Genomic DNA, 27,260 nt, shown 5'->3' on the forward strand with positions numbered 1-27,260 from the left:
TTCAAGTTCATCCACTCAAAAGGATTTATATTATCAAATTAAGCCAAAAACTTAAGAAATATTATTTGTTTAATATTTTATTTATTATTAATTTACTTAATATTGGGGTTTTGTTCATATTTAAGTAATAGAAAACGTCTTTTAACTAAATCTGTATTTTTAATGCACTGACTTTTAAAGTTTACAAGTAGATCCTTTGATTATTTAGCAGGTAACATCTAAAGGAACTGGTTTAAATCCTAATGCCAAAGTGTGGCAAGAAATTCCTCATGGAAATACTGATGTCACGCCAGTAACTCATGGAACTGAAAGCTCTTGGCATGAAACAGCAGCAACATCTGGGTCTCATCCTGAGGGTGAGTTCTAAATATTTTGTCAGAACAAAATACATTTTGGTTAAACATATCCCCAAATCAATTTAGAGAACTTTAGGGTACATCCTTTGATTATTTGATTAAATATGTTTATAAATGTAGTTTGTATACAATTCTCATATCTAGTATGAATGGTCACCAATTTCAAGCAGAAACTATATCTTTGGGTCCAGCCTTTAAGCCCATTTATAAAGTGGTATTTACAAATTTGTGTTGATCTACCACTTATTTGACCTTGGACAAATGACTTAATTTCCCCATGCTTGTGTCCTTAATCTACAAATTAAACAACAATAATAAAAATAGTAATAATAATTTTAATAGAATTAAGTGAGTAAAAGTGCATTAAGTTGTCTGACACATAGATAGTGCTGTATAAGTTTAAGCTATTGTTAACCATTTTAGCTTATCCATAATTGTCAAAACTTAACTCCCTTAGGAAGAGAACTCTTACTTAAAATCTTGTGGACATTTTACCAACTGGTAGATTCCTTGAAATCTTATTATAGAAGACATAGGGACCAGAGTTCCTAAAGATAGGATTTGAAGAGTTTCTATTTATTTCCAGTATGTTTTCTTTCATACAGGTAATACAGAGCTTTCAGATGATATGTGTAAGGAATATGAAGTAATGTATTCATCTTGTGAAACCACAAGAAATTCTACAGGCATTGAAGAATCAACTAATGGAATGATTTTAGGGCCAGAAGATCTGAGTTACCAAATATATGACATTTCCGGTAAGCTTTAGGTTTTATTGGTCAAATGAGAATTCAATATGCTAGTCTTCTTACCCCCTCCACCCCCCACCCTCACCCTCACCCCCAAGTCTCTTTATCATTGTTCTAATTAAACTGTGGATTGGTTAGTTTATTTTCTTATTGGGAAAGAAGTTTATGTTAATAAAATGCTGTTAGGTGATATCAATAAATACTGTTTTAAAATGGCCATACGTGAAAATTGTATTAAAAAATATTAACTTTAAATTTTCTATTAAAAGAAAGTGAAATTCAAGATGAAAGGGAAAAAATATTCAAAATAGTTGAAAGAAACCTAAATTACAGTTTTTCATAGGGTTCAACTTTGTTGGGATTAGTGCAAGTTCTGTCAATTTCCTTATTTATTATAAATATTTGGACTAGATTTTTAAAGTCTTTTGGTTTGTAAGTTGATTTCAGAAGTGGAATAAGATGGTATTTCCATATAATAATTTAAGGTGGTAGGCTCTACTCTCTACTTATGGTCTAATATACCTAACTAGTGGCTACTTTGTTGTTCGTTTGCTTTAGTTTTTAATATATTTTTATTGATTTCAGAGAGGAAAGGACAGAGATAGAGACACCAATGATGAGAGAGAATCATTGATTGGCTGCCTCGTGCACACCTCGCACTGGGTGTCAAGCCCGAAACCCGGGCTTGTTCCCTGACCGAGAATCAAACCGTGTCCTCCTAGTTCATAGGTGGATTCTCAAGCTCTGAGCTATGATGGCTGGGCATTACTGGCTGGCTACTTTGAACATAGAGTTAGATTAAGTGATGTGGCAACCAGTTGATATTTTAATAAATTTGCTATAATGATATTAAAAGGTTAAATGAAGTTATTGCTCATTTAGCTAGTAATTGAGTAGATGAATTTTGTATTAAAAGGATTCTATTTACATAAAAATAGAATGCTTATATTCATTTTAATGAAGTTAATTTAATATCTAATATCACTTTGAATCTTGAATAGTAAGACAGCGTAGTGGTAAAATCATGCATAGAATTTATCTTTTTTAAAAAATACTTTTTATTGATTTCAGAGAGGAAGGAAGAGGGAGAGAGAGACAGAAACACCAATGATGAGAGAGAATCATGGATCAGCTGCCTCCTGCCCCCGACTGGGGATTGAGCCCACAACCCAGGCATATGCTTTCGACCGGAATCGATCCTGGGACCCTTCAGTTCGAAGGCCCCACACTCCATCCACTGAGTCAAACCAGCCAGGGCAGAATTTATCTTTATATACATTCTATTGTCTGTATATTTAAAAGAAATTAATCATTAATGCTTTTGAAGAAGAGGACAGCTCAGTCGAGTGGCTTGGTTGAGTGTCATCCTGGGCAGTAAAAGGTTGCTAGCTCGATTCCTGTTCAGGGCACATATAGTACCTGGGTTTCAGGTTTGATTATCCAGTCAGGAAGCATACAGAAGGAAACCAATCAATGTTTCTCTCTCACATTGATGTTTCTCTTTCTTTTCCCTGCCTCCTTCCTTCCCTCCCTCCCTCCCAGCATGTCCTCAAGTGAGGATTTAAAAAAAAAAGACAAATTGTATGCTTTGACTCTTTAATGTTTTGTGTAAGATAGTCTTCGTTTTACAGGTTTGAGTCCCCCCCCCCCCCCCCTCCCAAAAGGCTCATTTCCGGGTTTAAATAATAGAAAGTATAGGAGACTATTATAGAGTTGATCTGGTCCTTTGGACATTTGAGTACTTTAAATATTCATGGGAAGATAATGGTGTTCTAAAATTAAGGAGTGAAAAAATATTAAGAGATAGAAGTTGAGCCCAGCTGGTGTGATTCAGTGGTAAGCATTGAACTATGAACTAGGAGGTCATGGTTCCATTCCCGGTTAGGGCACATGCCCAGGTTGTGGGCTTGATCTCTAGTAGCGGGTGTGCAGGAGTCAGCCGATTGATGCTTTCTCTCATTGATGTTTCTATCTCTCTATCCCTCTCTCTAAAAAGTCAATAAAAACATTAAAAAAAGAGAGAGATAGTTTAATGAGTGTGACTAATATCAGATTTACTCCCAATACTACAGATGTCTCTGTGTGTGTATATATCCCATTTTTGTCTAGTTAGTCACTGTCATCAAATTTAGATTAATATCAACTCTTGTTCATTTTAAAGTATTTAGGGTAGTATTTTACAATATGTTAGTAATAAGTATATAGTATTAATGGTGCTTTGTTAATTACTTGATAAACATTTTTAAACTGATGAAATATCGATTGGTTGAAAGAAATTAGTTGGACCTTGAGTGATCTGAATTGTAAAAAGTAATAGTATAATTTTATGAGTTTAATTTGTGTATAATTTGTGATTTACTCTGAGTATAACAATATGTAAAGTTAACCACTTATAGTAATTTGTATTAACTTTTTCCCTATTGTTTTCTACCATCAGGAGAAAGCAATTCAGCAATTTCTACAGAAGACCTAAAAGAATGCCTGAAGAAACAATTAGAATTCTGTTTCTCACGGTACACTATCACTGCCTTTTTGTGTGGATATTTCTCTTTTTTTTTTAATTGTTTGGTTGTTAGATGTAAAGTACCTGGAAGAATGGTGGTTTTAATTTCCTTTAGTTATGTATTCTGGTATCATTCTTTTATATTTCTTAACTAGATTTAAGGATATAATCTTCAAGCATGTCAAATTCAAAGGCTAACACAGGCCAAATAAACAAGGTTGAAGTTTATGTGGGCTGCAAAAAAAAAACACAATCAAAAGCTTCAATTTTCATAGAAACGTAGGTTTCTTTCGATAGAGACATGCTGAATAGAAAGGGCTAAAATAAACGAGTAATCGTTAATATAAAATAATAGAATATTTTAATAAAAATTACTATTTTTTCTTGAACATTAACTTACCAGACACTGAATAACTGCACAAGTTAATAAGTGTAATGCAAAGAAACCTATTTTTCTTGTTCTCTCAAAGCGAAATATTTCCTGTTGCCCACACCAAACAAGTCAGTACAAGACTAATGATGTGGCAATTGGCTGCTAAAATATTCGCTGCTGGTATTAGTGAAGAGAAATGGTGCACCTGCGTGTAAGGGGTGTAAGGGAAATGAATGCAATGCCATTATAGTAATCAGTCATTAGCGAACGTTGTAGTTTGTTATTAATAATTATGTGTAACAGGATATTGTAAAAATTAAGTTAAAAATTTTTATTAAAACGTTTCTTACATACTGTTATATTGGCTGGTCTGCAAAAATATTCGTTGCAGGCTGTGAGTTTGGCATGCTTGCTTCAATTGGATATGCAAAGGATATTCTATTCTCAGTAGAAAGATAATGAAATTTCTCTTGGATACCTTTTTAAAAAATACATTTTTATTGATTTCAGAGAGGAATATAGAGGGGAAGAGAGAGAGAGAGAGAGAGAGAGAAACATCAATGATGACAGATAATCATTGGCTGCCTCCTGCACGCCCCCTATTGGGGATTGAGCCCACAGCCTGGGCATGTGTCCTGAGGGAATTGAGCTGTGACCTCCTGGTTCATGGGTCAACACTCAACCACTGAGCTACACTGACCAGGCTAACAATTTTATTTTAATTGATTTGAGAGGAAGAGAGAGACATCAATTTGTTGTTCAACTTACTTATACATTCATTGGTTGCTTCTTGTATGTGTCCTGGCCAGGGATTGAACCCATAATCTTCTTGTATTGGATAACGCTCTAACCAACTGAGCTACCTGGCCAGGGCCTCATGCGTGTTTTTAAAGCAAACATGAAGATTTGAACCTCCTGATTTGCATGATTTTGTGAGGTTTTCTGGGTCAAGTGAAGAGTGAACTATTTTCAGAGGTCACCTCAGGCTGCTTTTGGAAAAAGGCTTTTATTTCTTTAGACACAGTACACTCTCAGCTTAGGTTTAATTGATTCCTCATCCTAAATATCTCCCTTTCCTTCTTTGTCTTCATAGTCTAGTACTGGCCCTACTATAAAAGCAAGAACCTTCTGGCTTTCTTTTCTCAAGTCAGATGCAGTTTATTTTCTATAACATAGTTGTAATAGTTAATTTAAAATCTTTGCCTATTAACTGGGTCATTTGTGTGTCTGCTAATATTCTGAGTTTTTTCTCTTGATTCATAATTTTCCTGCCTTTTTGCATGTCATAAATTTTGATTATATACTGGACATTATTTATAAAAAAGCTAGGAGCTGCAAGTGATATAATTTTTTCCTCTAGAAAAGATTTGAGCTTTCTTCTGGTAGGCAGAAGCAGAATGATTGCTTCAACCCAGTCAGGAATCAAGCTAGGTCAGGGCTGAGCAGCCATTTTATTTATTTTTATTTATTTATTTATTGATTGATTGATTTTTATAGAGAGGAAGAGAGAGGGATAGAGAGTTGGAAACATCGATGAGAGAGAACCATCGATCAGCTGCCTCTTGCACACCCCCTACTGGGGATGTGCCCGCAACCAAGATACATGCCCTTGACCGGAATCGAACCTGGGACCCTTGAGTCCGCAGGCCGACGCTCTATCCACTGAGCCAAACCGGTTTCGGCTGAGCAGCCATTTTAATTAGATTCGGTTCATCTCTAATTTATGTATATTCCTTAGGCATGGACTTCTCAGGCTTTTGATTTAGAAGTTGGCAGTTTTTTGTTACTTCAGTCCTGAAACATCAAGGGAGATTTAGTTGTCTTCTTCAGAGGCTTGAGATTAGCTCTTTAGCCTCTTACCTCATACAGCTCTAAAATCGGGCAAATGTCTTGTGGAAGAAACCTGTCTTGTGTTTGATGCGGGGTTCATTCTTTTTCCCCCTGGAACTTCCACAAGACCACAGAGATTTTATCTTTTCAACTTGACTCCCAATCTCTCATCTCCGTCCTTCGAACTCAAGTAAACACAGTTGTGTGGTGGAGGGCTTCTTTGTTTCTAATTCATAATGCCAGTCCTGTGCAACTGCTGAAAGCTTTGCTGGTTTTACTTTGCTCCAGGATCTGCAAATGCCCTCAGGAAAGAAAGATCATCCTTCTGGAATTTCATTTTGTTCTTGTAGCTTCCACAGCTCTTCTTTTATCTTTGAACACGTAATTGTTTCAAGACTTTTTAGTTTTGCAGTGGAAGCTCTTGCTTGCGATAATTACCACATTTTGCTCAGTACAGTGTTACAGTTCAAACCAGCTGGGTGACTGATTGACATTTTGTAGGTCAGCAAAATGGCCATCAGTACATGTCATGTATTAGTCATAATTATTCAAACCTACATGTTATATCCATTAAGTTGACTTACTTCTGTGGAGTACAGTTTCTTTAAGCATTTGACACTATATATATAAAAGCCCAGTGACTGGAAAGGCAGAACGACCGGTGGCTATGATGCGCATTGCGGTAGCCAACAAGCCTGATCCGGGCCCTGATCGCCCCCCCTCCCCCTGAACCTGGCCAGCCCAGCCCCCAATCTGCCCCCAATAACCCAGTCAGGGGTGGGGCTGGCCAGCCAACTGCCCACGGGTCCGTTCCCCCCCGCTGGCCTGGCCCGATGGGCCCCCATCAGGACGAGCAGGCCGGACCCTATCCATGCATGAATTTGTGCACTGAGCCTCTAATCTATATATATAAAAGACTAAGTGACCGACTGTCCATGTGTCCAACCATCTGACTGACCAACCAGCCGGTACATATGATGCACACTGGCAATTTAAAAATATGCATGATACATATAAGGCTCTCGCTGGTGCCAATTGTACATGTGTGTTTCGATCTGTCATTGTCGATTGTGAATTTGGTTGACACTTCTATGATAGAGAAAGGGCAAATAGTGATATTAAAATATTGCTTCTAATTAATTTCCTTTCAATGTGCACAAATCTGTGCACCAGGCCACTAGTGTTTTATAAGAATAGGCCTGCTGAAAATCAGAATAAATTCAGGCTATAACTTTTTAGTCATGCAAATATTATTTTTATTGTTGTCTTATTTTCAAGTTCTTAAAGAATTTCTTAGCTCATTTGGTTAGAGTGTGGTCCCAGTGTGCCAAGGTTGCAGGTTTGATATCCCCCAGCAGGGCACATACAAGAATCAACCAATGAATGCACAAATAAGTGGAACAACAAATCGATGTCTCTCCCTCTCCCTCCCTCTCTCTCACTCTCTCTCTCTCTCTCTCTCTCTCTCTCCCTCCCCCCGTCTCTCCCCCCCCCCATTTTTAAAGTTCTTTTGTGTGTGTGTGTGTGTGTGTGTTTTGTTGTTGTTTTTTTAAGTTAGTCAAATGTGGTTGTGTGGAGGGACACAACCATTTTTAAAGTTCTTATTTTTAACCCTTTGCACTCGCTTTTTTCTCGAGCTGCTACCGATGCTAATCGTGTCGAGTCACACTTGACATCGAGTGCAAAAGGTTAATCCTATCTAATAATAGAGTAATATGCAAATAACCATCATTCCGCTACGCCCACGATTGGGCAGCGGGAGGCTGGGGGGCGGGACTCGGGGTGGCCTATCCAGCCATTGAGAGGCCGGATCCATCGCCGCTGAGGGGAAACCCCTCAGCGTTCGCAGGGTCGGAGCAGTGGCGGTGGTGGTGGTGCCCCGGGACCTGCGAACGCTGATGGGGTCAGGTCCGGGTGCTGCTGCCGCCGCCGGTGCCCCCGGACCTGTGAACGCTGAGGGGTCTCTCCGGGGGCGGCGGCGGCGGTGGCGGTGTCTCTCCGGGGTGGGGGGGCGGCGGGGGCGGGGTCTCTCCGGCGGTGGCGGTGGCAACGGCACCCGGACCTGCCCCCATCAGCATTCGTGGGTCCGGGGGCGCCACTACCGCCGCCACCGCTCTGACCCCCGAACACTGAGGGGTCTCTCCGGGGGCGGCGGCAGCGCCTGGACCCGCCTCCATGCACCTGCACTGGGGGAGGGCCTGGTCAGCAGCCGCCGAGGCTACTTCAAGGGCCAAAGAGGGAGGCAGGGCCAGACCCCAGTGGCCGCAGCTGCTGCGGGGCCGGGGAGCCAGGCAGGGCTGGACAGGCAACCTCAGGGTGGGCCTGGGGGTGGGTCCAGTGGTGCAGCTTGACAGCAGACAGCAGGGCCTGCTTGGCCGTAGCTGCCGGCAACCCATAACAGGCAAGTGGGCCTGCAGGCAGCACCCAGCAGGGCCTGCTTGGCTGTTTCCGCGGCGACCCGGGAGCAGACAAGCCCAGCTGCAGGCAGCACCCAGCAGGGCTTGCTTGCCCATCGCTGTGGTGTGGAGCAGGCAAGCCCCACAGAGAGCAGAGAACCACAGGGAGCGGGCCTAAGGTCAGCAGGACATGCCCTGAGGGCTCTCGGATTGGAGAGGGTACAGGTTGGGCTGAGGGACCCCCCCCCCACCCCCCCGTGCATGAATTTCATGCACCGGGCCTCTAGTATTTACGTATTAGGATGGTCCTCAATAAATTCAATAAAAAAGTCAACAAAAAACTATTGGGCCCAGTGTATTTGGAGATTCAGAATCTTTCTGGAAGTTGTTAGAGCACATCTGTTGTATATTATATATTTTCATAATTGTGCTATTTCTGTAGCATAATTTTATTTTCCTAGACTTAGTGACAAAAGTGAATAAGGCATCTCTTTAGGTACTTTTAAGGAATTGTTTGTTTTATAGGACTGTTGCTTATGTTTATTTTTTTTTCCCCCAGAGAGAATTTGTCAAAGGATCTTTACCTGATATCTCAAATGGACAGTGACCAGTTCATTCCAATTTGGACAGTTGCCAACATGGAAGAAATAAAAAAGCTAACCACAGACCCTGATCTAATTCTTGAAGTATTGAGATGTATGTAAAGCATACCTTTTAGCTTATTCTTTAAGTCAAAAAATTAAATATTCTTTTAATTTCTGATTCGACAGAATTGTTTTAAGTTCCTATTTTTTACTACTGTATTCCAGTCATTTATCTTTACTGACTGGTATATTGCTTCTGTATCAATTTTATACCTTCATTGTTAATCTTGATACCCAGTTACACATATAAGCAATTAAATCTCAGTTTTCTGGGCTATTGGAAAGTTTTATGTATCATTTTCACACTCTTTAAAGCAATCTATTTCTAACTTTTGAATCCATGTAGTACATTTTACATATACCACATACCCACACACAAAAAGTGCTACACAGATTAATACTAAATGCTTACAACAGACTCATTTATTTTAGTCTAAACTGATTCACAACCTATTATAAAGAGTTGTAACCTACAGTTTGACAAACACTGCTGCTCTAAAATTTGGTAAGGAATTTATATTTTGTTTGAGGTTCTAAGAATTTTTAGTGATGTTTGTATCTTGTATTTCTTGGTAACCTCTCTTATGTGGTTTTTGCTAAGTACTTGACTAAACAAAGGCAGATCTTAATTTTTTTTATGAAATATGTTGCTGGAAATGTTTAAAAGTTAAATATAGCAAGTCCAATAATAGACTTACTACTTGGGAATAAAGGATTTTCATTCTCAGAAGGCTAAAAACATTTTGTGAAATAATCTCTGATTGGTTTGTGCAGACATTATTTCTTAAAATGATCCAATCTTGTGTATAATTCTTGGTTTAAGCACTTCTTTATATATATATATATATATATAATTATATATATATATATATATATATATATATATTATATATATATATTTTTTTTTTTTTTAATGATTTCAGAAAGGAGAGATGAGGGAGAGAGAGAGAGATAGAAACATTAATGATGAGAGAGAAGCACTGATGGGCTGCCTCCTGCACAGACCCTACTGGGGATCAAGCCCACAACCTGGGCATGTGCCCTTGACTGGAGTCGAACCTGGGACCCTTCAGTCCATAGGCGGACGCTCTATCCACTGAGCCAAACCAGCTCGAGCTAGACTGTAATTTTAAGAAGAGTTTCTTAACATATTAAGGCGTACTGCATTCCCCCAAATAGGGATAAATAATGTGGTATTTGTATACAGAGAAATTGCCTTATTAGATATGTGTTGCATGCTCTTTGAAGGCTTTCCCCCCCCCCCCCCAACCACAACACAGTGGCAAGTCAGAAAGTAGCTACTCTGATTTTGTTCAGAGAATAATATTTGACAATGTTCTCTGTATAATCTCAAAATATTTTATTGTAACTTTAATCTTTGATTCTACAACTTAATTTCTTTGGGATAATAACCTCTGCTAATTTATTCAGTTGGAAATAGAAATGAATAGCTTGTTTTTAATGGCATTACTATCTACTTGTCACTTGCGAATGACATCTTTTTTAAAATTTCAGCTTCTCCCATGGTACAAGTTGATGAGAAGGGTGAGAAAGTGAGACCAAGTCATAAGCGTTGTATCGTGATTCTTAGAGAGATTCCTGAAACAACACCAATAGAGGTAAATTATTAAGTGTTGTTAAAGCTAAGTATTCTTTACCTTTTAAATTGGAGGAGTTAAAATAAACAAGCAAAGTGTGTCAATGTCCTCATATCAATTTCTGTGAATAGGATAAATACTAACTTGTTTAGTAAACTTTGAAATTTTTGAAGAATGGTGCAGAGGGAGGAAGAAGATATGATTGTATGTTCTTAGTAGGGAAGACTGAAACTTTCAATATATTGATTTGACTGAATGGCAATTAAAATATAAACAGGTGCTTTTGGAAACTTGAGATTCATCTGAAAGAAATGAAGAAGAAAAATATGAATAAGGATTAATGGTTCAGGACTAACCCGTCTGGTTAGCAAAATATAAAGCAAAGTTGCAGCAGCCCAGCTGGTGTGGCTCAGTGGTTGAGCATTGACCTATGAGCTAGGATGGTTCTATTCCCGGTCAGGGCATATACCTGGGTTGCAGGCTCAATCCCCAGTGTGTAGCATGCAAGAGGCAGCTGAGCGATTAGTCTCTCTCATCATTGATGTTTCTATTTGTCTTTCCCTCTTCCTTCCTCTCAGAAAACAATAAAAAAAAATTTGTATATTAAAGCAAAGCTGCAGTTGTAAAGATACTATAGTACAGGTGCATAAGTAAAATAATACTTGAATGAAGCAGTATAATCCAGAAATAGGCTCTTTTATACAACAATGTATGTATAATAGCATTTACTTGATAATTACGTTCTTCCAAGTATTGTGCAATATACTTCAGTTATTTAAAGCCTCAGGTTTTGCAGACAAAGTTAACTGAGCTTTAGTATGGTTAAATAAGTTCGCTAAGGACACATGGGCTGTTCAAATGACAGAGTCTGGATTTGAACTTGATCTCTCTGATTTCAAAGCCTGTGTTTCTTAACCACTAAGCCAGAGAACTTCACACTGAGTTGTCATGTTAAGGCATAGTAAATTTGAGAAGAGGAGAATTAATCAGTTATTGATGCATGGCAATTGACTAACCAGGTTAGACTTTTGCCACCTAACATATTCATCTTTTTGTTCAGAGTTCATTTAGTGTTATATCTCCAGAATGCAGTGAGAGAAATTGGAAAAGAAACTCTCACGAGATCTTTGATTTAAAATTATGAACTATGTCAAAAGTAACAAATTGAAAGGAAGAATATTTGCAATATTAAGAAACAATGTAGAGTATATGCAAGCCTGAATTCTAGATCCAAATTGCCTCAATTTGAATTCTAGCCTTTTTACTTGCTAGTTCTATGACCTTGGGTAAGTTAACTTGACCCTCTTTTGCCTCCTTTTTCTCATCTGTTAAATGGGATAATAGTAACAAGTAATTCATAAAATTTTTGTGAGAATTAAATTAGTATATAAAGTGCAGTAGCAAGCATATAAAAGCACTCTAAGGTTAGACATTATTATAATTTAAAAATACATACATTTTTATTGATTTCTGAGAGGAAGGGGGAGAGAGAAAGAAAGAGAGAAACATTAATGATGAGAGAGAATCCTTGATTGCCTGCCTCCTGCACACCTCAACTGGGAATTGAACCATGACTTTCTGGTTCATAGGACCATGCTCAACCCCTGAGCCATGCCATCTGGGCCCATTATTATCACTAGAGCTCACACACATGGAAAACATTAAATGAGGCAGCAACATACTGTTCCTTAAAAAAAAGTATATCCGGCTGGCATGACTCAGTGGTTGAGCATCGTCATATGAACCAGGAGGTCAGGGCACATGTCTGGGTTGTAGGCTCCATCCCTAGTGTGGGGCGTGCAGGAGGCCGCTAATTAATGATTCTCTCTCATCATTGATGTTTCTCTCTTTCTCTCTCTTCCTCTCTGAAATCAATAAAAATACATTAAAAAAGAAAGAAAGAGTAAAGCAAGTACAGATGACGAAAATAGCCAGAGAATGTCGACCTAGGCCCTAAAAACTAAAATGCAGATTAAAATGAGATATGGGCCCTGCCAGTGTTGCTCAGTGATTGAGCACCAACGTATGAATCAGGAAATCCTCGTTCCATTCATACTGATACTTCACCATGACAAAAAGTCTCTCTCAGGCAACAAAGGGGAGAATGCTTTTGTTGTTGGGGAAATTGAAGGTTAGCACAACTTTAAAACATTTAGAGGCCATCAAAAGTGCTAATGTTGCTGTACGGGTGTGAAAGTGCTCACAAAACAATAATCACAGGCAATTGAATAGGTAGAAAAATTGTTGATTTGGGTAAAGGAATAGCAGAGATACATGAAAAATAAGCTTAAGGCTAGTAAAGGGTAGTTTGATAAACTTAAGAAAAGTGTTTATAGATTAAACAGTGTATTAGATGTACTATTCATAATAATAAAAGGCTAATATGCAAATGATCGTCATGCCGTGATGCCGTAATGATCTATCAGCAGGGACCTGAGGCTGCGTGGCGCCAGGCCGGGGTACCTCAGGCTGCACCTCCTGCCCCAGCGCCAGGCCTGGGGACTTGATGGGGGTGGGGCTGGCCAGGTCTGGGTCTCCTGCATTTTCAAAGTGCGTGGGGGGGGGGGGGGGGACTTTGACTCTGGGTCCTGCGGCATGCCCCAGACTTTTGACAGGAGGGAGATTTCCATTTACATTTTACTAATTTTCTTTCATCTCTGACACTTCTATTATAGAGAAAGGGTAAATAGCAATATTAAAGTATTTCCTCTAATTAATTTCCTTTTAATGTGCACGAATTTTGTGCATTGGGCCACTAGTGTATAAGAAAGGTTAAAACAATCACTGAAACTGATTAATTCAATTTAAATGATTTCTAATATGAAAACATGATTTTAATTTTTGCTTCTCGAACAGCCTCCCTGAGTGAATTAATGAACTGAGGTTCCACTATATTTAGCACCTAGAAAATGTTAAGGGAGGACATACATTTCCTTTCTTTCCATTTTTTATTTTTTATTGTGGCATGATGATTTTTCTGTAAGAAAAATTTAGCTTGCCACTAGGAGTGAAATACTTCAGTTTTGATTATAAAGTGTGGCTCCATTCCTAAATCGTATACAATATTTATGCTGTAACTATACATGTTTTTGTTTCAGAATAAAACCTACTCTCAATAGAAAAATGGTAGAAGCCATAATGCAGTTAACAAGTAAAGAAATAGAAAGGACCAAAAGTCAGGAGAAGAAATAACTATTATTGATTTTTTTAGAATTAACTAAAGTTTTGGATTTTTTTTTTCTTTTTAGGAAGTGAAAGCTTTGTTCAAGAATGAAAACTGCCCCAAGGTGATAAGCTGTGAGTTTGCACACAATAGCAATTGGTATATCACTTTCCAGTCAGACACAGATGCACAACAGGTGAGAATAAAACTTTTCTTCTAATTTCAGTTCTAGTGATAAAAGAAGTGGTATATTTTAATTGAGAAAATGTGTGTTTACAGCACTGTCTATAAAGACTGTTGAGCAACTTCTTCACCTTTTTGGTTTTGCTTATTAATGGTTTTATGTTTGATCATCTGCCTAAAGACTTTTCAGTTTTAATTTGAGAAATTTATTTCTATCAAAAAAATTAACATGGGCGTTTGGAAATAATATATTAGTAGTTCGTATTTCTACTTCATAGTAGGCCTACAGTAAATATATTAACTTTTCTGATTCTTGAAATTTTGATACTATGATTTTACTCTTAATGTTGTCCTACTTAAAGAAAAGTATTATTCCTTTGAAACAGAAACATGTCTAATAGAATTTTAAAACCTCTTACTGGTTTTTGTTGTTTCTGTTTTTGGTTTGAGGGTTTGTGTGTGTGTGTATTTTTTTTTTTTTTTTTCTATTAATCCTCACCCAAGGATATTTTTCTGTTGATCTTCTTCCTTCCTTCCTTTCTTTCTTTCTTTCTTTCTTTCTTTCTTTCTTTCTTTCTTTCTTTCTTTCTTTCTTTCCTTCCTTCCTTCCTTCCTTCCTTCCTTCCTTCCTTCCTTCCTTCCTTCCTTCTTTTCTTTTCTTTTCTTTTCTTTTCTTTTCTTTTCTTTTCTTTTCTTTTCTTTTCTTTTCTTTTCTTTTCTTTTCTTTTCTTGTTTTAAGAGAGTGTGGAATGGAGGGGGAGAGACAAAGAGAGAGAAACATCTATGTGAGAGAGACACATCAATTAGTTGCTTCCTGCACATGCTCTGATTGGGACTGCGATCAAGCCTGTCACTGAGGTACCGGCCCTTGACTGGAATCAAACCCAACACCCTTCAGTTCAGATGCTCTGTCCACTGAGCCAAACCGGTCAGGGCTTTTTTTTTTTTTTTTTTTTTAATTTTTACCTTGGAAGGCTGTCTTATTGAACCATTTAAAAAATATGTAGCCCAACCAAGAATGGCTCAGTGGTTGAGCGTCAATCTATGAACCAGGAGGTTAAGGTTCGATTCCCGGTCAGGGCACATTGTGGGTTTGGTCCCCAGTTGGGGATGTGCAGGAAGCAGCTGATCAGTGATTCTCTCTTCGTCATTGATGTTTCTATTATCTCCCTCTCTCTTCTCCTCTGAAATCAATACAAATATATATATATTTTTAAAAAGGTAGTGAAATTTTGGGTCTGTTTTGAATTGTGTGCATTTTATCTGCAGTAATCCATAGTAGCTCATCTACCCTAAATTCGAACTGGAGCTGAGACCTTAAATTTTTTTCTTTTTCATTCCATATCACCTGTATAATGGAATCACCTTCATTATTCTTTTATTGTTTAGAGCAGGCGTTCTCAAACTACGGCCCGTGGGCCACATGCAGGTGTTTTTCCATTTTGTTTTTTTACTTCAAAATAATATATGTGCAGTGTTCATAGGAATTTGTTCATAGTTTTTTTTAAACTACAGTCCGGCCCTCCAACGGTCTGAGGGACAGTGAACTGGTCCCCTGTTTAAAAAGTTTGAGGACCCCTGGTTTAGAGATAGTTGCTAATACCAAACTCAGGATAGAATAAAGATGGCCTTAATGAAATGTTTGAATGCTGATGAAAGTTCCTTTCTGCTTTATTAACAGGCTTTTAAATATTTGAGAGAAGAAGTTAAAACATTTCAGGGCAAGCCAATCATGGTAAGAAACATTTGTAATTAAGACTAGCATCTAATAAGAAAGATTTTTGTTTGTCTGTTTGAGAATTTTAAAAACACAAAAGGATAATATTTTCTAAAACCTATAATGATTTTCAAGAAATTTCTGACTTATGTGACATGCTACTTCGGAAAATTAGTTGATGGGACATCGAAATACTTTCTATACAGCAATTCTTTTCTAAAGCATAACTTCATACAGTATGAAGTTTTAGTTAGATGCTGATTAACAACATGTAAGGTAATCCCAGATCTCAAAATGAATAAAAATAATTTTTTAGTAACAAAGTGGAAAACATTTGTAATGCTTTCATCCTCATCTCAATTCACTACATCATTACATTAACATTCAACCATTTAGAAAACCTCACTTTCTTTACATGTCTTATCTATCCTCAGGTTACATGAAATCTGCCTTTAAAACTTCTTTCAATCATTATTGCCATTGTTTAGACTTTAATTAGAGTAGCCTTTGAACTGTGAGGCCTTCAACATTCCCCACTTACAGTTCATTCTCCACATTACTGCCAGAGTTACCATCTAAAATAGAATCCTAAACACTCACTTTGACATGCTCCTCTTTCCTTAAGTAATACAGAGTGAGGGAAGAATAGGTTTGTATGGAAAATAATACAATAATAAATAATAATACAAAAATACCCATTTCACACCCTCACAACTGTAAACCTACTTTGTCCCATCTTGTATAATAATTGTAAGTGCAACACCTTCTTATTAAATTTTATTGAGCTCTTACTGTATATCAGTTTCTGTTCCAATCACCATTATAAGTATAGAGTGTATAGAGTCATTTAATTCTTATGAGAACGTAATAAGGTAGGTACTTGTTTTCTCTCTCTTTTTTTAAATCCTCACCTGAAGATCTGCTTATTGACTTTAGAGAGAGGGGAAGAGAGAGAGAGAGAGAAACATCAATTGGAGAAACATTGATTGCCTCCCATACGCACACGCATGTGCCCTAACCAGGGATCAAACCACATTTTTCTGTTGTATGGAACAATGCTCCAACCATCTATGTTTTCTCTATTTTACTGGTAAGGAAAGTGAGGCATGAGAGTTACTTGTCCAGGTTCACACAACTAGTAAGTAGAAGAACCAGGATGAGAGGAGCTTAAATTTATTAAGAGACTAGAGGCCCGGTGCACAAAATTTGTGTGTGTGTTTGTGTGTGTGTGTGTGTGTGTCCCTCAGCCCAGCCTGTACCCTCTCCAATCTGGGACCCCACTGGGATCAGGTCTAAATGGGCAGTTGGACATCCCTCTCACAATCCAGGACTGCTGGCTCCCAACCGATCGCCTGCCTGCCTGATTGCTCCTAACTGCTTCTGCCTGACAGCCTGATCACCCCCTATCCATTCCCCTGCCGGCCCAATTGCCCCTAACTGCCCTCCCTTGCCAGCCAGGCCGCCCCCCAACTGCCCTCCCCTGCTGGCCTGGTCCCTCCCAACTGCCCTCTTCTGCCAGCCCTGTCACCCCTAACTGTCCTCCCCTGCAGACCTGGTCCCCCCAAGTGCCCTCCCCTGCAGGCCTGATTGCCCCCAATTGCCCTCCTTTGCTGGCCTGGTCCCTCCCAACTGCCCTCCCCTGCTGGCCTGATTGCCCACAGCTGCCCCGCCCCTGCCGGCCATCTTGTGGTGGCCATCTTGTGTCCACATGGGGGTGGCCATCTGGTGTGTTGGAGTGATGGTTAATTTGCATATTACCTCTTTATTAGATAGGATTATATGTCAGACACTATTCTAAGAACTTGACATATATAAATCTCATTATTGCTATGTGGTAGGTGGTATTATTACTTTTTATATTACAGATGAAGCTCTCTGCCAGTTGTCATCTTATTTCCTCTGCCTCTAAGGCTCTTCTCACTATTATCTCCTTTCCCTGATTGAGGCTATAAAGATGTTCTCCTGGGTCTCCTAATAGCTTTTAAGTTTTATATATTGGAGTTAGGACTTAGAAACATCTGGAATTAATTTGATACAATATAAGATGGGTCTAATTTCATTTTTTTCTCTAAAAATAAAAAAGGAAAGTCAGTCTCAACAGTTACTTGTTGAGTGGTCTGTCCTACAAATTATGTATAATCTTGCATGTATCATATCTGTTTCAGGTTCTCTATTCTGCCGCTCTCTACTGAACCAACATTTCTGTTTTAATTATCATAGTTTTAGATATCCTTATTTTCTTATGCAAGTTTTCCCTCCTCATTGTTATTTTTTAGGATTGTCTTGAAACCACTAGAGGCCCGGTGCATGAAAATTCATGCACTGGAAGGGGGGGGCGTCCCTCAACCCGGCCTGCTCCCTCTCAGAGTCCGGGAGCCCTCAGGGGCAGGAGGCAACTCGGTGATCAGAGAAAGGCAATGCCCCATTACACCTCTGCTGCTGCCACTGCTGGGAGCACAAGCCTTGGTTGGCCCTGGTTACCTGAGCCTCAGGTGGCCCTGGGTGGCTGGGCAGCCACCATCCGATGCTTGCCTGATCTTTGGGCTGGCCCTGGGCGGCTGGGGGGCCGAGGAGACTGGGGGACTCTGGAGGCAGTTGCGCGGAGTGGCCGGGCCCCAGTGGGGTTGAGCGGACTGGGTGCCGCTATCTATTGGCTGTGGGCAATGCCATCTTTGAGGGCGGGGCAGTCAATTAGCATATTCCCTCCTTATTAGCTGTGGGCGCCGCCATCTTTGTGATGGCGTGAGGGCCAATTAGCATATTTCCTCTTTATTAGATAGGATTACTTTCCCATATGTGCAACCAAATAAAAACCATCTATAATAATAAAAGTGTAATATGCAAATTGACTGAATGGCCTAACAGTGGAATGACCATTTGGATGACCTTCCGGATGAAGCTGGGGCTGCAAGGGCCAAACCCCTTGCATGAATTTCGTGCATCGGGCCTCTAGTCTATATATATACTAGCGTTCCCGTTGCAGGAAAAATCCTGCAATAGGGTTTCCTGCTGCACTCTACCCCACCCTGCCTGCTCTCCTGCCTTGTCCCACGCCCCGCGTTCTCCGCCAGCCCCCCTGCTTTTCTAACTTCTCCACCAGCCAGCTCTCCTTCCTTCTTCCCTGGCCCCGCCTCCGCTCCTCCCTTCTACCCCGACCCGCCTTCTCTGCCAGCCCGCCTGCTTTTCCCTTGTTCCCCGCCCCGCCTCTGCTCCTCCCTTCTCCCCTGGCCCCGCCTCCGCTCCTCCCTTCTCCCCCACCCCACCTCCACTCCTCCCTTCTCCCCCGGCCCCGCCTCCGCTCCTCCCTTCTCTCCCCCCCCCCTGGCTTGCTTGCTTCTCTGCAGCTTTGCTCCCTTCTGCAGCTCTTGGCTTCTTTCTACACTGTCTTGATATGCAAATTAGCCGCCATCTTTGTTGGGGTAATTTGCATATTCGTCCTGATTGGTTGGTGGGCGTGGCTTGGTTGGTGGACGTGGCTTGGGCGTAGCGAAGGTGCGGTCAATTTGCATATTTGTCTATTATTAGATAGGATGTGTGCGCGTGCTTGTGTGTGTGTCTAATATGCTAAGTGTCCGACCATCCGATTGGTCACTATGACGCTCACTGACCACAAGAGGGCAGACTCTCAATGCAGGAGTTGTTGAGCTGCAGTGACTTGTCAGTGACAGTTCTTGGGTGACCCACCCAGAAAATAGAGGGGAGGGAGCCTGATTCCTCACGGGGCAACGTGATTTCACCTTCAGCCATGGGTTATATTGTTGCTGGGGCACTGTCGGCCCCGAATCTGGTTTATTGCACACTTGCATTTGCGTTCCAGACCCTATACCACAGCAACTTTGCAGTGACTTCTCGCACTCCGGGACCCCTTGGGGGATGTCAGAGAGTTGGTTTCAGCACAATCCCTATAGGACAGGCAGAGGGACCCCACCTTTTGGAGGGCCTACTGGAGGTTGGCTTAGGGTGTGTCAGGCCCATCTTGCCCAGTCCTGCCCCGCCAGCCACCTTCTAATGAATTTTCTTTCAATGTGCATGAATCTGTGCACCAGGTCACTAGTCTTACCTAATAATAGACAAACAAGTAAATTGACCGTACCTCTGCTATGTCCATAGCCAATCAGGAGTGAGTATGCAAATTAACCTAACAAAGATGGTTAATTTGCATATACAGGCATGGAGTGGCCCGGCGGGGCAGGACTCCTGCTATGAGGGGGGTGGGGGGCGGTGGAGGGAGCTATAGGAGCGGTGCTCTGGCTGGGAGCGAGGACTTGCCAGATCCAGGGCGGCCAGGAGTGAAGCCAGGGGAAAGAAGGCCAATTCTTGCACGAATCTTTGTGCAATGGGCCTCTAGTATTGAAATAAATGCAATGCATTTAATATGTTGCTTATCTGGGGGACAATGACAGTTTTACTCTACATTATTCAACATTATAACTTTGTAATGAGGATATTTCTCTGTTCATTCAGGTCTATTGTGTTTTTTAATTAGTCCCTTAAAGTAATTTTTGTTGCTTTTCCTCCCTCTCCGTTGTGTCTTAGTGTTTAAAAAATAAACACCACATTATTATATGTAGCAACCTTGCCTAACTCCTTTATTACATCTAGTGGTTTGTTGACTCTTTGGATTATCTGTCTGAGAGATCATATCATCTATAAATAGTATTTTGATCCTTACTCTCATTTCTTATAACTTATTACTTTTCCTGAGATTTCAGGTGTAGTGGAAAATGTATACATATTTTATTATAAAATATTTTTCTTTTTCCCCTGCCATTCGGTTTTTATTTGTGGTTCTTTTGATTAGTCATCACAGCGGTGTTCTTTCTAAGAGATTCATACATTCTCATTAATTTTCATATCATTCATTAAAATCGACCTAGACCTAGAAAGACAGGTGCAGGATTCAGAAGTCCTATATTACAGCCCTTAATGTTGTTTTCAGTTTTAAGCTCTTTGATCTTAGGAGTGTCAAGTTACTTCTGAGGTCTTGGTTTATTTCTTTGAAATGTTTATGCTTTTCATTTCTGAAGTCCTGTGATTCAAAAGCAGTGATCTTAGAGTACAAAGAGATGAAGTGAATAATGTTTTCCATCTATTTCTGCATATATTGATAATTTCATTAAGATACAGTGCTTCATCTCATTTCAGTTGACTTTGGAAACTAGGAATATTAAATTTTATCTGTGTTTCATATAGATGATATATTAATAGAAAATATTTTCTTATATTTCTGTTGTATATTTTATTATTTCATAATTTGAAGTTTAAGAAAGTGAAACAGTATTAAATAATTAAGTCCCTTCAGTCCTTTTCAAGAGAGCAGTTTTTTTCTCTGTCCATCTAAGAATTTTTTTCTCTTTATATAAATGGGAATGTACAATAGACCCTCATCTTCTTTCACATAATAGAGCTTCAGCATCTCTTCGTTCACTATTGTTTCGAGTATATACACTACTTTGTTCGTGCACATCGTGATTTAATTATCCATTTTTCTCCATGTATAAACATTAAGTTGATTATAATAATAGACGGGTAATATGCTAATTAGACCGAACATCTTCTGGACATCATTCCAGACATCCTTCCTGACAAAGCTGAGCTGGAGGGAAGCCAGCCCGGGTCCCAGGTGCCGGAGGGAAGCCAGTGCCAGCAACCAGGGGAAGAAAGGCCTACTCTTGCATGAACTTTTGTGCATTGGGCCTCTAGTTTGTTATAAATAACCAGAGGCCTGGTATATGAATTCATGCACCTGTGGGGTCCCTCAGCCTGGCCTGTGGGATCGGGCCAAAACCAGCTCTCCGACATCCCCCAAGGGGTCTAGGATTGTAAGAGGGTGCAGGCCAGGCTGAGGGACCCCATTGGTGCATGATTAGAGCCAGGGAGGGATGCGGAAGGCTGGCCAGCCAGGGAGGGACCGCGGAAAGGCTCCAGGGTGTGTCTGGCCCATCTCGTTCAGTCCTGATTGGCCAGACCCCAGGAGCAAGCTACCTACTGGTTGGAGCATCTGCCCCCTGGTGGTCAGTGCACATCATAGCGACTGGTCGAACGGTTGGCTGTCCACCCCCCTGGTGGTCAGTGCATGTCATAGCAAGCGGTTGAGCAGCCTTACACTTTGGTTGGTTGAAAGGACGACCGGACACTTAGAATATTAGGCTTTTATTATAATAGGATAATATTGCAGTGAAAAATACTTTTTCACTTAAGTTTTTTATTGTGGTAAAATATACATACATACAATTTATCATTTTTAAGTGTGTAACTCAATAGCATTTGATACATTCACATTGTGTTGCAACCATCACCAATATTTATTTCCAGATATTTTGCATCACCCAAACAGAAAATCTGTACAAGTTAGGCAATAATGTGCCTTTCTCCCAGCCCCTAGTAACCTCTAATCTATAGTCTCTGTCTTTATGAATTTGCTTATCTACAAATATATAAAAGCCTAAGCGACCTTTATGACCGTAAAATTGGCTGGTAGCTATGACACATGCTGACCACCAGGAGGCAGACGCTCAACGCAGGAGCTGCCCCCTGGTGGTCAGTGTGCTTCCACAGCCAACCTCCCATGGTCCCGCTGCCATTGGCCCTGGGCGATATGGCCCAAATTGCAGGCCAAGCCGAGGAACCCCACCCATGCATGAATTCGTGCACCAGGCCTCTCTTTTTAGATAACTGCATATAAGTGGAGTCATGCAATATTTGTCCTTTTGTGTCTGGCTTATTTCACTTAGCATAATGATTTCAAGGTTCATCCATGTTGTAGCATATATTAGAACTTCATTACTTTTTATTGGGTTCTTAACTCTCTTTGGCTAGTATGAATAATGCTATACAACTATCAGTTATTTGGGGTATTACCTAGACATTACTGGCAAATACCCTATGTAATAAAAGGTTAATATGTAATTGACTGAACTGTGGAACGACCAGTCGCTATGACGTGCACTGACCACCAGGGGGCAGACGCTCAATGCAGGAGCTGCCCTCTGGTGGTCAGTGCGCTCCCATAGGGGGAGCACCGCTTAGCCAGAAGCCGGGCTCATGGGTGGTGAGTGTAGCAGCAGTGGCAGGAGCGCTAAAGATGTCCAACTGCAGGCTTAGAGTGCACGAATTTCATGTACCGGGCCTCTAGTTATACTATGTTTAACGTTTTCAGAAGCATGAAACTGTTTTTGCACAGCAGCTCCACCATTTTACATTCCCAGCAATGCAATACGATTCAAATTTTTCCACATCTTATCAACACTTGTTATTTTCTGCTTTTTAAATAAAAATCATCATAGCTTGTGGTTTCATTTTCCTAATGACTAATGATGTTTAGTCTTTCCTTATGTTTTATTTGCCATTTGTATATCTTTTTTGAAAGTTGGGTTGTTTGTTTTGTGTTGTAGAAGTTCTTTATATATTCTAGATATTAGTCCCTCATCAGATACATGATTTGCAAATATTTTCTCCCATTTTGTGAGTTATCTTTTCCCTCTTTTTTAAAAATGTATTTTTACTGATTTCAGAGAGGATAATGTCCTGCATACACTTAGAAAAAATGTGTATTCTAGAGTTTGAAGTAGTAACTTTTAGGTCCATTTGGTTTATAGTGTTGTTGAAGATCTCTATTTATTGCTCTTCTGCTGATTATTCATTATTGAAAGTTGGTTAACCCTTTGCACTCGCTTGCTTTTTTCTCGATTCCTTTATTCTAATGCTAACTGTGTCGAGTCACACTCGATATCCGAGTGCAAAAGGTTAATAAAGTCTCTATTGTAGAACTATATTCTTTCAATTCTGGCAGTGTTTGCTTTATGTATGTAAGGACTCTTTTGGTAGATGTATAAATGTTTACAATTGTTTTCTCTTTTTGCTTAATTGAACCTTTTATTAATATATAATGTCCTTTGTCTCTTGGAACCTTTTTTGACATAGTATATCTTGCCTGATAATAATAAAGCCATCTTAGCTGTATTTTGGTTACTATTTGCTTGCATTTTGTTGCTTTCAATGTCTCTGAATCTAAAATGAATCTATGATAGCACATAGATGGATTCTTCTTTAAAATTCAACCTGCCAGTCTCTGCCTTTTAGTAGAGTTTAAACTGTTTACATGTAAAGTATTTACTTTTTTAAAAATTTATTTATTGACTAAGGTATCACATATTTGTCCTCATCCCCCCATTCCCATCCCACACCCCTCCCCACACATGCCCTCACCCCCCTGTTGTCCTTAACCATTGGTTAGGCTCATATGCATGCACACAAGTCCTTTGGTTGATCTCTCCCCTTTACCCCCACCCTCCCCTACCCTCCCTCTGAGGCCCGACAGTCTGATCCATGCCTCCTTGTGTCTGGGTCTGTTCTTGTTCATCAGTCTATGTTGTTCATTATTTCCTCTAGATGAGTGAGATCATGTGCTATTAGAAATACACTTACAAGAACCGAAAATGAGAAAAGCAATAATGGTTATGCTGAAAGGCAAATGAATCAGTCTGTAGTGAGTTTCTTTCTGGGCCAACAGTTCTTTTGAGACCCAATTTCAATGTCAAACAGTTCCTTATGTGTACATGTCAGCAATGACATTTCAGTTCTGGATGGTGGACAAATGGTGGTAATGCAGGTCCGACTCTCTCTGGTTTGGTCCTGGGCAACCTGCAGTGACACACAGCTGCTAACTGCTAGTATGGCAAGGCGATGTCGGCGTCTTCCATCTCTGGACTGCTTCTCTTCTGTCTTCATGGCTGGAGTAGTCCTGTCGATTCCTCTCTGTTGCTGGAATCCACATGGTCTCAGAGTTGTTTTCTGAAAATATACAATCATATTCTCAACCAAAAGTTAATAAAGGAATATTTTCTATAAATTTGACTTGGGATCCTATTTCATTTTTTGCCCAAATGATTTTCCTCTGGCTTGTTTTGACACCTTGTGTGTTTTTCATGGGTGTCTTGCTTTTAGCCTTACAATTAATTTTCTAAAGTATTTATTTTCTAGATGTAATTTACTTACAGGTTATTTTTCCTTACAGGATATTCTTATATCCCCCCCGTTTCTTGATTTAAATATTAGGAGGCTTTTGAAAATTTTATAATGTAGTCTTGATGGCTTTTAAATTTTAATTTTTTGCACTATAATATTACTGTTTTAGGTTCATTACATGGTGCGCAATTTTATCATGAGATGAACTACCAATGAAAATTTTAGTTAACACTTTAGGAACACCTTTTTGTCCAGTACAATTAATTTTTCTAGCATATTCGCTTGTTTCAACTAGCCAATTTAAATTTGCCTGAAAACTTGACCTCTATTTTACTGTCAAATTTATTACTCTAACAATCTTATTTTACCCTGTAAATATTAGTGGAAAGGATTATTTGCCTTCTTGAGTAGGTCCTGAGCATTCCTGGTGGTAGGCTGGATTTAGATAGCATAAATCCACTTCCCCACACCATGGGTACAAGACAACTCAAACAATTGTTGTTGGAGTGAGAGGGCAGCTGCTGTCGGCCAAGTCTCTGTCGGTCACCTGGGTCCTGTAAAGTAATTACTAATCAGGAGAGATACTTCTGCTATCTAGGTATTTGTTTTCTGGGCGTTTCCATCCTCAATTCCTTAGTTAACTGCCTGTGTTTTAATTGAATTGAACTTTTATAATGTACCAATTTTGTTTTTCTCCTTTCCTGTACTGTATATTTTTAAGTTAAAAATTTTAACACGTCAGTTGAATAGTGTACAAATACTCAGCTCCTATACTTCTTTATCCCTCCCCCTTTATATTTTTTACTTTCACAGATTACATCTTTATATATTTGTGCCCATTGATAGCCATTTATATTGTCTTTTTCATTTCCATTTTAAATCATATGAGGAAATTAGTAATGTTTCTTATTTCTTCTTATGGCTTTGAGTTACTGTCTGGCTTCTTTTCATTTTATCTGAAAAAGTCTCATTAGCATTTCTTGTAAGGTATGCTTACTGATTCCTTTTTAGCATTTTATTCGTATATCTTTTCCCTACTCTTAGGTTTTTCCATAGTTTTCATTAGCTCATTGAGCAGATTTAAAATTTAACATCTTTGACCAGTAATTCCAATGTCTGGATTTCCTCAGGATAGTTATAACTTTTTTTCCCCTGTGAATCACCATAGTTTTTTCTTTCTTTGTATGTTTTGTAATTTTTTGTTGAAAACGATATTCTAAGTATTATAAGATGTTAACTCTGGAAATCTGATTCTTCTACTCTTCAGATATTACTGATGTTTTACTTGTTAAACGCCTGTCTGTGACTTTTCCAAACTTTTTTTTTTTGCAAAGTGTATATTCCTTGTGGTCACTGAAATTTCTGTTCCATTATCTCTATCTACATTTAGGGTAATGGTGGTGGTGAAGGGTTCTGCCTCATCGGGTTTTTTGAATTTATTGGGGTGACATTGGTTAATAAAATTATATAGGTTTCATGAAGTAAAATTCTATATAATACATCATGTATATATTGTATTGTGTGTTCACCACCCACGCCAAGTTTTCTAACATCTCCATTTATCCCTCCTTTACCCTTTTTTACTTCCCCCACTTCCCCTTTCACTCTGGAAATCACCATACTGTTTTCTGTGTCTATTGCTTAATCCCTTTACCTTTTACACCCAGCCCCAACCCCTTTCCTATGACAGCTGTCAGTCTGTTCTCTGTCTCTGAGTCTGGTTTGTTCATTAGACTCCACATATAAATGAAATCATAATAGTATTTGTCTTTCTCTGACTGGCCTTACTTGATTTAGCATAATGGTCTCCAGGTCCATCCATGCTCTTATAAAGGGTAAGATTTCCCTATTTTAGGCCTATTAAAGTTTTAGGCATCACCTGCAGCATATTTGAATGACAAAATCTTCACATAATCTGCCTTGCCACCAGACAGCCACTTCCAGAACACAGGCCATTGAGGAATGGAAGTGGTAGCTACTGGTTTGTTGTTGTTGTTTTTTCACTTAGGCAAGATCAGCCACCTCTCCCTTTATTAAGCACTCCACTAGTTGTCATCAGTGTCCAAGCACTCTTTCTTGCTCAAATATTGATTCAATGGAAGCTAGTCTGCCATTTCCCCACTAGTCAACATTTTGTCTATTCATGCAAATACAGCCATGCACCACTTAACAAGGATAAAAAAGAAAAAAAGAACCAGTCAAAAATGAAGAATGCATTACATGGAATCTTATTGTAGTTTTGATTTGCATTTCACTAATGACTAGTGAAATTGAGGATCTGTTCTTGTGCTTATTGGCCATTCACATGTTCTCTTTGGAGAAATGTCTATTTAAGTACTTTGTCCATCTTTGAATTGGCTAGCTATATTCTTGAGTGTAGTTTAACATGATTCTCTGTCCCCTGTATATCCTGCAAATTGGTAGCTAGATCTAGAGGCTTCAGTAGAATTGGATTTGATTTTGGAGCAGTGGGGAGAGAGAACATATGCATATAAAGTATTTGTTATATCTCTTATGCTAGCTGCTACTTCTCAGTGGTGAAGTCTGTTAATTCATTAAGGGTTGAAGAGTGGTGCTATTTCTGTGTTAATCTTTTTTCTATTTATTAGCTGAAACACTTCTATAAAGAGAAGCTTGCCCTCATCTTCATTGCCCTGAGGTACAGCTCATTGACAAAATGCATGATAAATGCTTGGTTCTAGCTTTTATTACCTGTTTTTGAAAATAATGCATTGATTCTCTGGCAACTTTCAAAAATGACCATTCAGATTTTTTTATTTT

The 27,260-nt window shown here is 39.4% G+C and overlaps 1 protein-coding gene across 7 annotated transcripts in view; it reads left to right on the forward strand.

Annotated features, from left to right (window-relative positions):
* The window catches only part of LARP4 (La ribonucleoprotein 4), a 69,084-nt gene that overhangs the window by 16,392 nt on the left and 25,432 nt on the right, over positions 1-27,260 (forward strand). For 6 of the 7 annotated variants that reach the window (XM_079774146.1, XM_079774148.1, XM_079774145.1 and 3 more), the window contains 7 exons: positions 209-356; positions 962-1,114; positions 3,543-3,618; positions 8,767-8,903; positions 10,367-10,470; positions 13,698-13,808; positions 15,477-15,530. In XM_079774146.1, coding sequence (XP_079630272.1) covers positions 209-356; positions 962-1,114; positions 3,543-3,618; positions 8,767-8,903; positions 10,367-10,470; positions 13,698-13,808; positions 15,477-15,530 — 783 coding nt within the window. The remainder of the gene's footprint in view (positions 1-208; positions 357-961; positions 1,115-3,542; positions 3,619-8,766; positions 8,904-10,366; positions 10,471-13,697; positions 13,809-15,476; positions 15,531-27,260) is intronic. The other variant, XM_079774147.1, reaches the window with a different exon arrangement.

This window comes from Cnephaeus nilssonii (genome assembly GCF_951640355.1).
Source record: "Cnephaeus nilssonii genome assembly, chromosome: 6".
Lineage (NCBI taxonomy): Eukaryota > Metazoa > Chordata > Mammalia > Chiroptera > Vespertilionidae > Cnephaeus > Cnephaeus nilssonii.